Below are 16274 nucleotides of genomic sequence, written 5' to 3' on the forward strand. Positions count from 1 at the left end.
GCTTCATCACTGGATAACACTGATATATTTTGTGTCTCTCAAACCCAATACAAAGTGTTGTGAAGCCACATTGTGTGTCCCGTCCATATATATTTATTAATATTATAAGACAACAAGTCTGAGTTAAGTGTAACTCTGTTCATGCTTTTCCTATTCACCAACATTTCCAGCAGAAACCCTGGAAAGCTGCACTAGCTACAGCTTGTGTGAATGTCATTGGACATATTTTGGCCAGGCTGTCTTCCCAAGAGCAAATCTCTGTCCAGAGCAGGAGAGGTATGGAGAGGATGATTTGAAAGCCAACATACTTACAAGTGTGTGGTTGCTCACAAACTCACAAGGGAAACACGCCTGATCCTCAACTTCCCACCCCTTAGGTAGGACGTAGTGCTTTGCAATTTTACACAGTCATTGTGTATAATTATGCAGGAGTAATGTATTTACAATTGGTGGGTCCCCTTTTACAAGTTTCTAGCAGCCCTAAATCCTGACATTTGTGCTTGTAAACCTGATTTACAAAGGCAAATGGCTTTCTGAATGGAGCCAGATGTTCTGTGCTTCAGAGGCACTAACAGCCAGATTCATCAAAGTAAAATCAGCTCGCAAAGGGGCAGATTCTGAGAATCTGGCCCTTTGCGAGCGCAATTTTTGCATTTGGGATTCATCATCCCAAATGCAAAATTCGCTATTATAGAATTCGCAAATTTGCGAAGAATTGCATTTAAGGAATCTCTATTTGATATTCCTTAAATGCAATTCATGAAACATTTAAAAATTGCAATTCTCAATTTTGGGCCGCTATTTACCGCGAAGTCAAACCTCATGGTAAATAGCTGAAACTTAGAAAAATGTACTTAAGTGCATTTTTCTAAGTTGTATGTTACACACACACATGTCCTTGGGACATGGGTCTGTGTACCACCAGCTTCCAATATCATTTCAGGGGTGCAACAGGGTGTCCTTTGGACACCCCTGCACCCTTGAAATCTCAAACTCAACATGCGAATCGCTAATAGCGATTCGCACATTGATATGTCTTCCCATTCATTCCTATGGGCCTTTAGGCCCATAGGAATGAATGGGGAGTTATTCCTTATTTGTGATTAGCAATTAGCTAATCGCAAATAAGAAAGCTGTAGAAATCTCAATAAATATTGCGATTTCGACATGAATCCCGTTTTGCGAGTCTGTTATAGCGATTCCTTAATAATCGCTATTACAGACTCGCAAAACATGCCAATGATGAATCTATACGAAAAACTATTAGGGTGAGCAGTAATTAATCAGAATATTTATACCATTTTCTTAAGGATAATTGAAGACTTGGATGTGATGGGGTTTCTCTAATTTACATTGAGCTCTCTTTGCAAAGTTATTTACGATCGATTTAAACAAGATTTAAAAGCTCAAATGGTTCTCTAAATGGGCCCAAAAAGTGGGACAGCCGAAAACCAAGGCCTGGAGAGGATGATCTGAGTCAAAGGGCAGAGAAGAAAGGCAGGGAGGATTCCACTTAGAAAAAAAACTCCAACGATAAGCCAGACTGAGAGTAATACTAATGATAATAAATGTTTATTGTTTAGTTCATTAAAAACTTAACAATTTTTCCGCATGAGTAAAAGTAAGAAATAAAATGTGTTTGTTGTTAAAAAAAACAAAAAAACATTATAGGCTTTACATTCTCAATTGTTATAACCAATGATGCTCATATGCCCATAATGAGGATCATGGCATGCAATTAAAACCATACTGAATCATAAAATGTCCCCATTCTGCCGCTTAGTTAAGTCAGTTCGTAGTTTTCTCTTTCCACTTTGTAGTTAGTGTTTCATTTTCAGCGCCTGACCGTGAGGTTTGAGAAATCTTATCAATTGGCAGTTCATTTGAGGATCTGAAGGGTCTAGCCCTGTTATTATGGCAGCTCTACATGCCTGTATTCTTCTGATATCTAGAGCTTTTCTTCATGGCCGGACTGGGACCCACAACCGGCCCTGGCAAAGTGCTCAGGCAGCCCCCCCGCCCTCCCCATTCGGGGGGGTTGGAGGTGCCGCCAAGCTCTTTGCCGGGGCCGGTTTTCGGCCGATTTTGGTACAGGGCCGATTTTGCAGCTATGCTGCAAAAACGGCCCTGTAAAAAAACCGGCCTCCAGGGGCCCAAAACCGGTCCCCACCCGTGCGGCACACTGGGGGATTGCCCGGTGCCCGCTATGGCCAGTCCGACCCTGCTTTTCTTAGTAAAGTGACTCGTGCTGTGTAAAGTTTAGGGCACGTGCAGATTAGATGAATAAAGTCCTCTTTGTTGGTGCCATAGAGTCGGCATAGTGTTGGCCCTTTATGGACCCAGGTTGGCTGTTCTGCAATCAATGGTACTTTTCCAAAGAGAAGAGCCATTGGTTGTCCTTTTCTATAAATCGAAAATGTAATACTTAAATAAGGTGCCGATGCAAGATCTTATCATTTTTGATCACCATCCAGGCTTGCGATCTCAACATAAAGATATTGTTGTCCACTAACAAGGAGTGCAATTTTTGCTGTTTTGCTTATTACTTGCTTAAACCTTCTATGCTCATGACGAGCTCAGTTCGACACGAGGCACGGTGCTCGTGTGCTCATTACGAGCTGAGCTTGTCATGAGCCGTGGAACGCTCACACGCGGGGATAATTCCCCTGCTGTGTTGAATGTTCCACGGAAACGGGTGTGGGTATGACGAGCTGCGAAGGGGTTAAAGGTTGAATAGGGCAAGTTGTTGTTCCATAGCTCACATGTGCAAGCAGTTGCCAGATGGAGAGTAGGCGTCTAGACAAGACCACACAAGAATTAGAAAGAGCATAAAAACACAGTAAGCAAAAGGCAGAGTAATTGGGAAAGGATATCAGAAGCTTTGCCCTGTTTGGTGTCAGCACAGAAGTGAGGTGTCAATCTTTTGGGATACTCTGATTCAAAAAAGAAAGAACATCTCAAGCAGAGGCTTCAGAGTTTTATCAAGAGGAGGCTTCCGAGGTATCTCAGTCAGGGCACACTTGGTACCCTGTGCATGTCAACACAGAGACACTACTCTATAGGGCATGCAGAGTATATGTTTGCAGATACCCACTGGTTCGCTCGGCTGCCATTACCCACCAGTTTACTACGGTCACTGGAATACTCGTACATAGTCAGGGACATATTAAGGACTTTGGGGGCCTGGGCCAAGGGTATTTTGGGGGACCCTGTTCCTAACAGCTTTGAATTTATGATCCAATTTCAGCTCTTTCATGCCCTCTTTGGCCAGTTCTACTGACAGTGAAAAGGAACACTGGTCAAAATATTAAATGTGCTTCTATCTAATATTTAGGGATAGTGACGTGTGTTTTCAATACCGTAAAACAGCAGCAGCTCGATAATATTACTTCAAATAATCTCTGTCACACCCACCCATTTCTCATATGCGAGGCCCTGTTTTGATCTAAAAGAAACTTTTTATGGATCTTGCATGAAACAAACACATTTCTCTCACATCACCCACATTAACCATAATTGAAAGGAAAAGAATTATTCAAGGTCATCAGGACAAGACTCTGTGCAGAACAGAGCTGCCTACATTAAGGGGCCCCTGTAAATCTGGGGCCCCAGCACTAACCCTGGCCATACCTTAGAATGTCTCTGTACATTGTGTCTCCATGCCCTTGTCTGGACTTCTATCATCTTTGCTGTCTTCGGCTTTTGGGATCCCCCACAAACCTGATCACTGGCTGCAATGCAGACAGCGTAGGCCCACGGACAGGAATCAAATGTATTCTATTTGCTTTGTGATCGCGTTTATATAGCGCTTACTACCCCTGACGAGGGGTTGAAGCAGTTTTTCGGCAAGTAGCACGCCACTCCGGAACCCATAAAGGATTAGTGTTCAAAATTAGTATAGTAAAATATGAAGTATTTGAGTAGTGGATAGGTTATTCGGTTATTTGGGTAGAGAAGGGTAGGTGGCTGGATAGAAGAGGGAAAGAGGTTTGTATTTATAAAGCGCTTGCTACCTCTGATGGGGTTTTGAAGCGCAAGTAGCACGCTACTCTGGAACCCATAAGGATTAGTGTTGAATTAGTATGGTGAAACATGAAAGTGGTGGATTTGTTAGTCAGTTATTTGGATTGAAAATGTCTCAGGCTGCCACACATGCATGTAGGAAGAGTCCATGTACAGTCACCTACATGCATGTTATTAGCGACTGGCCATGTACTTTGTGAATATTCCAGCAGACGCTGCTCTCATTGCTTGGCATCTCTTGCAAAGAAATGCAAATCACTCCTTTTTACACTGTTTACAAGTAGTTCCTGTTTTAACCTATCCGCGAGCAGGGGCAAGGTTCAGTGCCAGTCCACCTTTCCCAACATTTTACTCAGTACTGCAAAAAACAAGAAGACGAAGGACAACCATTCAATGCTGTCTCGCGTCAGCCATGACAATAGTGAAGCTGTTAGGGGGAGGAGCCGCGAACCTGCAAGGCTCTGCCCTCTGGAACTCTTCCATAGCGCCTCCTCCAGGGAACCACTTCCTTATCATTCCAGGAGCACCTCAGCACCTACCTCTTCTGAGGCATGTGAGTCTACAACAACAATAAGAATAAATAACTCAAAAACACTTCCGGTGGGGTCTAAAGAAAGCTCACAAGAGGTAGAGAGTGAGTGTAGTAATCGTAGATCAAGGTCACGGAGTATTACAGGATTGAGGTACATGGTGCAACATGAACTGCATTTATAGCGCCCACAGGTTTCGTGAAATGTTCGTAGCACATCAAACAGTATAAAAAATGGTCAGCCATGGACATTAAGGCATCAAAATGTAAGGGTTAAAAGCAGGCCTTGGTGAAACTTTAAGCATGCAGGGGAAATGTGCAACGTTTGCATTTATTCAATTTTGTTTACCTTTTATTAAGTGTGTACCTAATGTAAAAACAAAGTCCTACAAGGTACTGGCAAACCATATTTCACTCAGAAAGCATAACTTCCACAAAAGGTGTATGCAATTGTATGCAATTTCATTACACAATTACATAATTTCACTCACCTCTAAACAGAAGTCACATCATACACCCTTTACCAATGACATCACATAGTTGACATCTCTCCCACCCTTACCCCTACACAGCATTCTAATTGCTGCTAGAAGGACTAAAGGAGTGCCAAAAACTGGAAACTGCACATGGTAAAGAAGACCCTTAAACCTCTTTACTCTTTCTATTATTGCCCCCGTCTTCCTACAGCCTGAGACTTAGGGTAGCCTGGGCAGTGCCAGGGCTATCACAGTGAAAGGAAGGGGCGGCAGCTGCTCGAATGGTTTCATGTCAGAATATCAAGCACTAAATATCAATTAACAAAAATACCATTGCCAAAATATCGACAACCATGTATATTTTAGTAAGTACCGATTTATGATACTTAACTCCAGAGTTGGTACTGATTTATTATATGGAACTCCACAGTTGGTACAGACGTGTTATACTTAACCCTAGAGTTGGCACAGATTTATTATACTTAAACCCCACAGTTGGTACAGATTTATTATACTTAACCCCACAGTTGGTACTGATTTATTATACTTAACTCCACAGTTGGTACAGATTGATTATACTTAACCCACCAGTTGGTACTGATGTATTTTACTTAACCTCACAGTTGGTACTGATTTATTATACTTAATTCCAGAGTTAGTACTGATGTATTACACTTAACCCCACAGTTGGTACAGATGTATTATGCTTAACCCCACAGTTGGTACAGATGTATTATACTTAGCCCCGCAGTTGGTACTGATGTATTATACTCAACCCCACAGTTGGTACAGATGTATTATACTTAACCCCACAGTTGGTACAGATTTATTATTCTTAACCCCACAGTTGGTACAGATTTATTATACTTAACCCCACAGTTGGTACTGATGTATTATACTTAGCCCCACAGTTGGTACTGATTTATTATACTTAACCCCACAGTTGGTACTGATGTATTATACTTAGCCCCACAGTTGGTACTGATTTATTACACTTAACCCCACAGTTGGTACAGATGTATTATACTTAACCCCACAGTTGGTACTGATGTATTATACTTAGCCCCACAGTTGGTACTTATTTATTATACTTAATTCCACAGTTGGTACTGATGTATTATACTAAACCCCACAGTTGGTACAGATGTATTATACATAACCCCACAGTTGATACAGATTTATTATACTTAACCCCACAGTTGGTACAGATTTATTATCCTTAACCCCACAGTTGTTACAGATTTATTATACTTAATTCCACAGTTGGTACTGATGTATTATACTTAACCTCACAGTTGGTACTGATGTATTATACTTAACCTCACAGTTGGTACAGATGTATTATACTTAACCCCACAGTTGGTACAGATTTATTATACTTAACCCCACAGTTGGTACTGATGTATTATACTTAGTCTCACAGTTGGTACTGATTTATTATACTTAATCCCACAGTTGGTACTGATGTATTATACGTAGCCCCACAGTTGGTACTGATGTATTATACTTAACCTCACAGTTGGTACTGATGTATTATACTTAACCTCACAGTTGGTACAGATGTATTATACTTAACCCCACAGTTGGTACAGATTTATTATACTTAACCCCACAGTTGGTACTGATGTATTATACTTAGTCTCACAGTTGGTACAGATTTATTATACTTAATTCCACAGTTGGTACTGATGTATTATACTTAACCCCACAGTTGGTACTGATGTATTATACTTAATTCTAAGTTGGTACAGATGTATTATACTTAACCCCACAGTTGGTACTGATGTGTTATACTTAACTCCACAGTTGGTACAGATTTATTATACTTAACTCCACAGTTGGTACAGATTTATTATACTTAACCCCACAGTTGGTACAGATTTATTATACTTAATCCCACAGTTGGTACAGATTTATTATACTTAATTCCACAGTTGGTACTGATGTATTATACTTAACCCCACAGTTGGTACTGATGTATTATACTTAATTCTAAGTTGGTACAGATGTATTATACTTAACCCCACAGTTGGTACAGATTTATTATACTTAATTCCACAGTTGGTACTGATGTATTATACTTAACCCCACAGTTGGTTTTGATGTGTTATACTTAACTCCACAGGTGGTACTGATTTATTATACTTAACCCCACAGTTGGTACTGATGTGTTATACTTAACTCCACAGTTGGTACAGATGTATTATACTTAACCCCACAGTTGGTACTGATTTATTATACTTAACCCCACAGTTGGTACAGATTTATTATACTTAATTCCACAGGTGGTACTGATGTATTATACTTAACCCCACAGTTGTTACTGATGTGTTATACTTAACTCCACAGTTGGTACAGATGTATTATACTTAACCCCACAGGTGGTACTGATTTATTATACTTAACCCCACACTTGGTCCAGATTTATTATATTTAACCCCACAGTTGGTACTGATTTATTATACTTAACCCCACAGTCGGTACTGATTTATTATACTTAACCCCACAGTTGGTACAGAATTATTATACTGAACCCCACAGTTGGTAGTTATTTATTACACTTAATTCCACCGTGGGTACTGATTTATTATACTGAACCCCACAGTTGGTAGTGATTTATTATACTTAACTCCACAGTTGGTGGAGATTTATTTCCTATTTGCTGATACAGCATCGCCGACCTGCTCGAGGAAACAGCAGATTTCATTTGAAAATGTTCACATTCTTTAAAGGATTCATTAAGTATCAATTAGGAAAGAATTAACCGGTTCAGCGAGTTGCTCAAAATATTGCCTTTCCATGAATCAGCTGCACATCTCCCTACCTTTCAAGGAAGGGCAGGCAGCTTGGGCGATGAAGGAATAGAATACGTCTCTCCTGATACATAGCAAAGAATGAAGTCACGTCCAGGAGGAAGGGCGTCATCCTCACGCGAGAGGGAGGAGCCTCCAGGTGGCCTGTATAAAACACCATAGGATTCCAAGGCTCCACAAACTCTCCACGTCTCCTCGGTGATTACCCACTGCTGCCTCAGGTGAGTGACAGTTATATTCTCTTTAGCGGCCTGACGTGGACTTCTCGGCACTGGCTGAAGTATATGCTGGGGCTTTGGGTCAGGTGATGCTGTTCTGGGAGGCAGGTTTCTGCATCTGCATGTATGGGGCCTAGCTTACCCCAGGTTTAGTAGAGCACGCAGGCTACGTCATTGCATAGGTTCATTCTGTAAAATGTGTGTGTTGAAGAGCCAGGCTCTCTGTTTCTGTTGTCTCTGTAAAATGTGTTTGCAAACCTGAGCTGGATCTTAGCAAGTCAGGACACAGTTTCTGATTTTGCTATTACTTTTTGCATTTCTGCGCATTTGTTGTTATTTAAAGTGCAAAAAGGCAGCTCTTTGCTACTCTAAAGACTTTTTTAGGTAACTAATTAAGATTTCGGCCAGGATTTACCAACGCTATGCACTAGTGCAAAGTAATAAAATGATGCGAAGTGCTGAGTTGGGATTTTCTTTTACTCTAAGTAGACTACATTTCTTTTCTACTTTGTATCAAAGGGCTGTCACGTGGGTGGTGCGTTTACACACTAACACCCATGGTTTCTGATGCAAAGTCCTGTTTATTACCATCTGTGGATAAAGCTTTTGATTAACAAATGTAGCCTCCCCGAGAAAGGCACAAGAAACGATTTCCTACTTTGTATGTATGCACAAGCAAAGTGGGAAAGTTTACAATTAAGTGTAAGCATAGTATGTTGTGCAGGAAGGGTACCCTTCCCTTACAAAACCCATGCCAGACTCACACAAATATATTTGCACTATTGTGCAAAGGTGTGTATGCAGTGCTAGGCAGCCGGAAAGTGTGAAGCTCTTGTGAAGAGGGACGCAGCGTCCTATCTTTGTATTTGTGGTTCTGTCATGCTCTCTCGCTTTCACACAACCTAGAGCAGAATCTTGGGTTGCCGCACTGTGTTTCTTTGCTTGAAAGAATAGTACATTTGCCCCTGTTTTTGTTGTCTCGTGCTATCTGGACTAGGCTAGTGTTTACAGACAGAGTTTCTTGACTCCTACTGGACTAAATCGATTGATATATTGTTTCGATTGTGTAAAAGTCTGAAAACCTGTTTCCAAAATGTCTGAGATATGTAAATTCTTTAGAGACTAAGCAGATGAACTGTACGCTTGCAATCATCTTGTAACTCCGCCTGATGCTCCCTTTTCTGAAAAGACCTCCCACCTTTGGGATCCTCTCTGTTCTGTACCCGACATAAAACCCTGTATCCTTCCCTTCCTCTAGATACCCTTGCTGTGGATAACCCTCTGCTCCTTTGTAGCTAAGCCCATGCTCTATAAATCCCTTCACCTACCTAAACTAAAAGTCTGAGTATGGCCCTAATTTGACGTTTTTCTCTCCATCCCTGCCACTGAGACGAGGCAAAGCAATGAATATGGCACTCTTTGTGAAAGTAACTATTTTATAGCACTAAAGCCTTCTGCTCCACCATGTCTTTTTCAAATAATAATACTCCCCACTTGCATCTCAGTAGATGTCACTGCCGGATTCTTGGGTCTTACCTGCACTCAGTCCCTTACCCATTTTGATAGCTGACCATGGAATAATCTTTTAATTTCTCGGTTGAAGAAACCCTTAAAACAGATATTACTTTCCAAGGGAGGTCTCACCAATGTTTCTTCAATAGACTTCCTGGATTCCAGGTTATGCCTTGTTTCTTTTATGGGGTATTTAGCCAGTCATGGCTTTCCCAATTACACAGATTTTCATTCTGGCATGTATAAATTTACTGAACGAAAAAGGATGTGACCTAAAACGTTGAGTGTTATTCTTCTCATATCTAACAATGGACAATCGGAGCTCTCTGTACCACTTTATTTTCTGTTGGTTACCCAATGCTACTGAACACACCGGTGTCATGCCCTGGGCTTTCCTCTATCAATCTAATGCACAGTGAGGGCTTACTTCTCTGTCCACATTACTTAGAAGATCACAGGGTTTCGGTGAAACGAAAACCCAGACCAGCGACTTCGGAGGATAAGTACAATAGAAGTGGTGGAGAGAGGCATTAGCCTCCTGGGCTTAACAACATACTCTGCCACTTCGGAAACGCAAAGCTGCACTATATGCCTCCTATGTACGCCACCCTTGTACATAGGGGACAGCGTCAAATACAATGGGTGTTGCGGTGGAACGCCCACCACAACTCCCACTGCATGCCCCTTTGACACTAAACATAGCGTGAAAGGGTGCCTTATGTACAAGGCAGCGTTAAGTCACATTAAGTGCCTTAACGCTGCTTTGTACATAAGGCAAGGCCCGTATCGCCACAGGAACGTCACAAAAAGTGACATTCTCGTGGCGATAGGGGCTTGTACATATGCCCATTGTACACTAGCCTCCATAGAGCCATTGGCTAATCCTAAGGTGCCTCAGGAATCCTCTTTTAGCAAAGTCTCCTTTCTCTTTGCATACTAGGTCGCCTCTACATTGTGCAAAGATGTGCAGTCTTATCGAAGTGATCAGTTGTATTCATGAGCTATTCAAGAAGTATGGCGAAAAGGAATCCGGTCGTTACAAGCTGAACAAGGCAGAGCTCACCAAGCTGATCCGAGAGGAGCTCCCGCAATCACTTCAGGTAAAACAGCACAACATTGTCAGAAGGATCCGGTATCTGTACATAGTCTACTTGTCAACATGCAATGCATTACTTTTAGTTTCCTTTAGGAAGCAAGAAAGAGGCTACTGGAATACCTTGTCAAGGATGGCTTTCTGAGTGAGAAGGCAGTGTTGACCGGGCTTGTTCTAAAAAAGTGATGCTCATTTGAAAACTATTAACCCCTTCGCCACGGTGCGAATTCCGCCACGGTGCAGGGGGTGGGCATGGCGCTGCGGTGCTCATGACGGCTCCCGGCCGTCATAAATCACGGTGGGCGTGTTTGAAGACAAATTAATTGTATTTTCAAAAATACATCTGAAGCACATACTTGAGTGGTAATTACTGGCACTCTCAGGAAATTAATCTTTAGGATTGCTTTTACCCATCTGCTTCTTCGAGCTTGTAAGAAGGCCCAGAGCCGACACACAGCAGCGATGTACAAAATATTTCTAGAAATGCTGATTTGCCGGAGTCTAGAAGATAGCATACGATTTAGAAAATATTTGGAAGGGGCATGGGAGTGAAAAGTAGAATCGTGGTTGCATACTAAATAATAAACAATGTGCAATTGCATTTTCAGAACCGTCTGTATTTCCGATGGCTTTAATATTTTTAGGTAAATTGTATTGAAAAGTGCACAATGTTCTCAATATTATGATTGGGTGTGTGAATCAGCAACTTTTCTAAGAGATTGCCAAGTTTGCGTGACACACTGTTAAAATACTGGAATATATTTTGAGTGCCTTGTCATGGCCTAAAACGTTTCAACACGTTTGTGTGATAACTGTGGTGTGAAATACACTATTTAATCCCATTTTATTAAAATGTTTTGCTGCTAAGCCCCCAAACACCTTTTGAGGAAGACTGAATACTTCAAGAAATGAACACTTTGAGAAATCACCAGAAGCTAATGATCATGCCCACTAGTTTGTGCTCAGTTACTTGGCCGGGTCTGAACTGGAATGGCACGGGGAGCAAAAAAAACAATGGATTTAGGCCTAGATCTCTGTACTGGGGTGAATGTATGCATTCTGTCGATCAATTCTTCTTTTTGCATTTGTCGTCCCGAGTCGGACAAGTTTGCCCAGACATGGATCCTGTGCTGTCCATGCCACTGGAGTCAATCTATCCTGGCTGAAGGGGGCGAAACCACAAAGCCGTTCCTAGGATGCTAGTTTCCAGTCCAGGGAGGACCTGGCTTGGCAGTTCGGGCTGGACTGTTCCCATTGAATGCAGGGACAAGACTGATTTGCATATGGCTGGGTCCAAACTGGAATGGCATGATGAGCAAGAAAACGATGGATTTAGGCCCAGATCTCTGTACTGGGGTGAATGTATGCATTCTGTCCATCAATTGTTCTTTTTGCATTTGTCGTCCCGAGTCGGACAGGTTTGCCCAGACATGGGTCCTGTGCTGTCCATGCCACTGGAGTCAATCTATCCTGGCTGAAGGGGGCGAAACCACAAAGCCGTTCCTAGGATGCTTGTTTCCAGTCCAGGGAGGACCTGGCTTGGCAGTGCTGGAGTGTTTCCATGGGGCACAAGGTCACAACTGATTTTCATATCACAAGGTCTGAACTGGAATGGCTTAAATAGCAACAAAAAGGATGGATTTAGGCCCAGATCATAGTACAAGGGTAGATGTTTGACATTGTACAGCATTCTGTTAATCAATTATTCTTTTTTGCAGTTACTTGACTTTGCATGTTTGAAAACCTATGGTTTGTGCCTGTCAAATCCTTCAGGGGTTAACCCATTGTTTGGACAAGCGCTTCAACATTCAAGAGAGTAAGCTAAACGTGAAAGCATTCTTTTGCATCCATGTTGTTTCTCCTGTCAAACCAAACAATCCTCTGATGGTGCAGGGAGAGCACCAAAGGCTGTGGGCATTGTCCATGGAGGCAGAGGGGGGTTCAAAGGGTATATATATGTGGGTGGTGCCAGTGGCAGAAGAGAGAGCAGTATCCTAAGAAAACACTTTGGAAAATCAACAGGACTTTGGTATGGCTGCCAATCCTACCCTGGCATTTCCCGTCTTCCCTTGTGTGAGGGCAGTGGTAAGTTAGCGGGAGTAGAGTCTTTACAATCAAACGCAGCAACTACGGCCTGTACAGCAGATGCTGGCCAAATGCCTAGATATTTCATTGAGAGGTTATTTAGTTTCTTGATTAAGAAACGTTTTGCTCTTGCTGCATGAGTAGATGTTTATAATTTTCTTGTATTATTCTAGAACTCTAATGAAAAGGAATCAATCAACTCACTGATGAAAGTTTTGGATGAAAATCAAGATGGGGAGATTGATTTTGGCGAGTTCTTGGTCCTAGTATCTGCGCTTGGAATGTCGTATGAGCAGCATGTGAGTGAGGAACAAGAAAACGAGTCTTGTGGAATATCACATCCTGATTACGCTCAGAAGAAACCTGTGCCAGTAGCAGAAACGAAAATCAAGTCAGCGTCAGTTCCAAAAACAAAGCCAGCACCATCTCCAGAAACAAAGTCGGTGCCAGAAAAAAAGTCACCAGCTCCAGAAACAAAGTCAGTGCATGAAACAAAGCAGCCAGCACCAGCTCCAGAAACAAAGAAAGCACCAGCAACAGAAACAAAGCCAGCACCCGTTTCAGAAGCAAAGAAAGCACCAGTGCCTGAAACAAAGCCAGTGCCAGAAACAAAGCCAGTGTCAGAAACAAAGTCAGCATCAGTGTCAGAAGTAAAGAAAGCACCAGTGCCTGAAACAAAGCCAGCACTAGTTCCAGAAGCAAAGAAAGCACCAGTGCCTGAAACAAAGCAAGTTCCAGAAACAAAGTCAGTGTCAGAAACAAAGTCAGTGTCAGAAACAATGCCAGCATCGGTGCCAGAAGTAAAGAAAGCACCAGTGTTTGAAACAAAGCCAACACCAGCGACAGTGCCAGAAACAAAGTCAGTGTCAGAAACAAAGCCAGTATCAGTGCCAGAAGCAAAGAAAGCACCAGTGTCAGAAACAAAGCCAGCATCAGTTCCAGAAGCAAAGAAAGCACCAGTGTTTGAAACAAAGCCAACACCAGCGCCAGAAACAAAGTCAGTGTCAGAAACAAAGCCAGTATCAGTGCCAGAAGCAAAGAAAGCACCAGTGTTTGAAACAAAGCCAGCACCAGTGCCGGAAGCAAAGAAAGCACCAGTGTTTGAAACAAAGCCAGCACCAGTTCAAGAAGCAAATAAAGCACCAGTGCCAGAAACAAAGTCAGTGTCAGAAACAAAGTCAGTGTCAGAAACAAAGCCAGCATCAGTGCCAGAAGCAAAGAAAGCACCAGTGTTTGAGACAAAGCCAGCACCAGTGCCAGAAGCAAAGAAAGCACCAGTGTTTGAAACAAAGCCAGCACCAGTTCCAGAAGCAAAGAAAGCACAAGTGCCAGAAACAAAGTCAGTGTCAGAAACAAAGTCAGTGTTAGAAACAAAGCCAGCATCAGTGCCAGAAACAAAGAAAGCATCAGTGTTTGAAACAAAGCCAGCACCAGTTCCAGAAGCAAATAAAGCACCAGTAACAGAAACAAAGTCAGTGTCAGAAACAAAGTCAGTGTCAGAAACAAAGCCAGCATCAGTGCCAGAAGCAAAGAAAGCACCAGTATTTGAAACAAAGCCATCACCAGTGCCGGAAGCAAAGAAAGCACCAGTGTTTGAAACAAAGCCGGCGCCAGTGCCAGAAACAAAGTCAGTGTCAGAAACAAAGCCAGCGCCAGTTCCAGAAGCAAATAAAGCACCAGTGCCAGAAACAAAGTCAGTGTCAGAAACAAAGTCAGTGTCAGAAACAAAGCCAGAATCAGTGCCAGAAGCAAAGAAAGCACCAGTGTGTGAAACAAAGCCAGCACCAGTTCCAGAAGCAAAGAAAGCACCAGTACCTGAAACAAAGCCAGTGCCAGTGCCCGAAACCAAATCAGTGTCAGAAACAAAGCCATCATCAGTTTCAGAAGCAAAGAAAGCACCAGTGTTTGAAACAAAGCCAGCACCAGTGTCTGAAATAAAGCCAGTGCCAGTACCAGAAACAAAGCCTGTGTCAGAAAAAAAGCCAGCATCAGTGCCAGAAGCAAAGAAAGCACCAGTGCCTGAAACAAAGCCATCACTAGTGTCTGAATCAAAGCCAGCACCAAAGCCAGAAGCAAAGAACGCATCAGTGCCTGAATCAAAGCCAACACCTGAATCAAAGTTAGCAACAGAGAAAAAGCCAGCCACAGTTACGAAAGGCGAGCTAGTTTTAGTGACAAAGTCAATGCCATTACCAGAAAAAAAGCCAGCTACAGTTTATGACACAAAGTCAACATCACAATCTATGTGCAAGGCACCTACAAACACAAAATCAGACTAGACAGGAGCAGAGCTTGAAACAAAACCTGCATCGCTGCCTAAAATAATCTCGGTTTCCGCTCCCAAAACTAAGTCCATACCAGTCTATTACACCACTGCAAGATACATCTATTACCCCACCCCCAGAAACAACTGTTACACCACCCCAGCAACATCCATCACAGCCCCCAGACATATCTAATACACCACCCCAGACACATTTATCACATCACACGAGAAACTTCTATAACACCACCCCAAGATACATCTATTGCCTCACCCTCAGAAACATCTATTACAAAACCCTCAGATACATCTATTACACCACCCCAGACACATCTGTTACACCACTCCCAGAAACTTCTGTCACACCACCTCCAGCAACATCTATCACAGCATCCCCAAACACATCTATTACACCACCCCCAGGCACATCTATCATAGCACACGAGAAACATCTATTACACCATCCCAAGATACATCTATTATCCCACCCCCAGAAACATCTATTACACCACCCTCAGATACATCTATTACACTACCCCAGATACAACTGTTACAACCATCCCTAGAAACATCTATTTCACCGCCCCAGAAACATCTATTACACCACCCTCAGATACATCTATTACCCAACCCCAGAAACAACTGTTACACCACCCCCAGACACATCTATTACACAACCCCCAGAAACATCTATTACACCACCCCAAGATACATCTATTACCCCACCCCCAGAAACATCTATTACACCACTCCAGACATATCTATTACCCCACCCCAAGAAACATCTATCACACCACCCTCAGATACATCTATTACACCGCCCCAGAAACAACTGTTACACCCCCCCAGAAACAACTGTTACACCACCCCCAGACACATCTATTATACCACCCCCAGAGACATCTATTACACCACCCCAGAAACATCTATTACACCACCCCAAAATACATCTATTACCCCACCCCAAATACATCTATTACCCCACCCCAAATACATCTATTACCCCACCCCCAGAAACATCTATTACACCACCCCAGACACATCTATTACACCACCTCAGACACATCTATCACAGCACACCGAGAAACATCTATAACACCACCCCAAGATACATCCATTACCTCACCCTCAGAAACATCTATTACACCACCCTCAGATACATCTATTACACCACCCCAGAACAACTGTTACACCACCCCCAGTAACTTCTATCACACCACCCCCAGCACCATCTATCACAGCACCCCCAAACACATCTATTA

At 42.5% G+C, this 16274-nt stretch overlaps 1 protein-coding gene across 1 annotated transcript; it reads left to right on the forward strand.

The window, feature by feature from the left end:
- Positions 1–10522: 10522 nt before the first annotated feature.
- Positions 10523–15134, forward strand: LOC147673713 (uncharacterized). The gene is made up of 2 exons (XM_086946409.1): positions 10523–10671; positions 12923–15134. The coding sequence occupies exons 1-2, from the start codon at positions 10534–10536 to the stop codon at positions 15026–15028; spliced, it is 2244 nt and encodes a 747-aa protein (XP_086802535.1). The 5' UTR covers positions 10523–10533; the 3' UTR covers positions 15029–15134.
- Positions 15135–16274: the final 1140 nt, after the last annotated feature.

Source organism: Lissotriton vulgaris, chromosome 12 (assembly GCF_964263255.1).
Source record: "Lissotriton vulgaris chromosome 12, aLisVul1.2, whole genome shotgun sequence".
Taxonomy (NCBI): domain Eukaryota; kingdom Metazoa; phylum Chordata; class Amphibia; order Caudata; family Salamandridae; genus Lissotriton; species Lissotriton vulgaris.

What these genes read in the sequence shown, in the direction of transcription:
- LOC147673713 (XM_086946409.1), top strand. Translation starts at nt 10,534, where the DNA reads ATGTGCAGTCTTATCGAAGTGATCAGTTGTATTCATGAGCTATTCAAG. An exon ending in AGCTCCCGCAATCACTTCAG is followed by an intron (nt 10,672 to 12,922) that starts GTAAAACAGCAC and finishes GTATTATTCTAG; the next exon opens with AACTCTAATGAAAAGGAATC.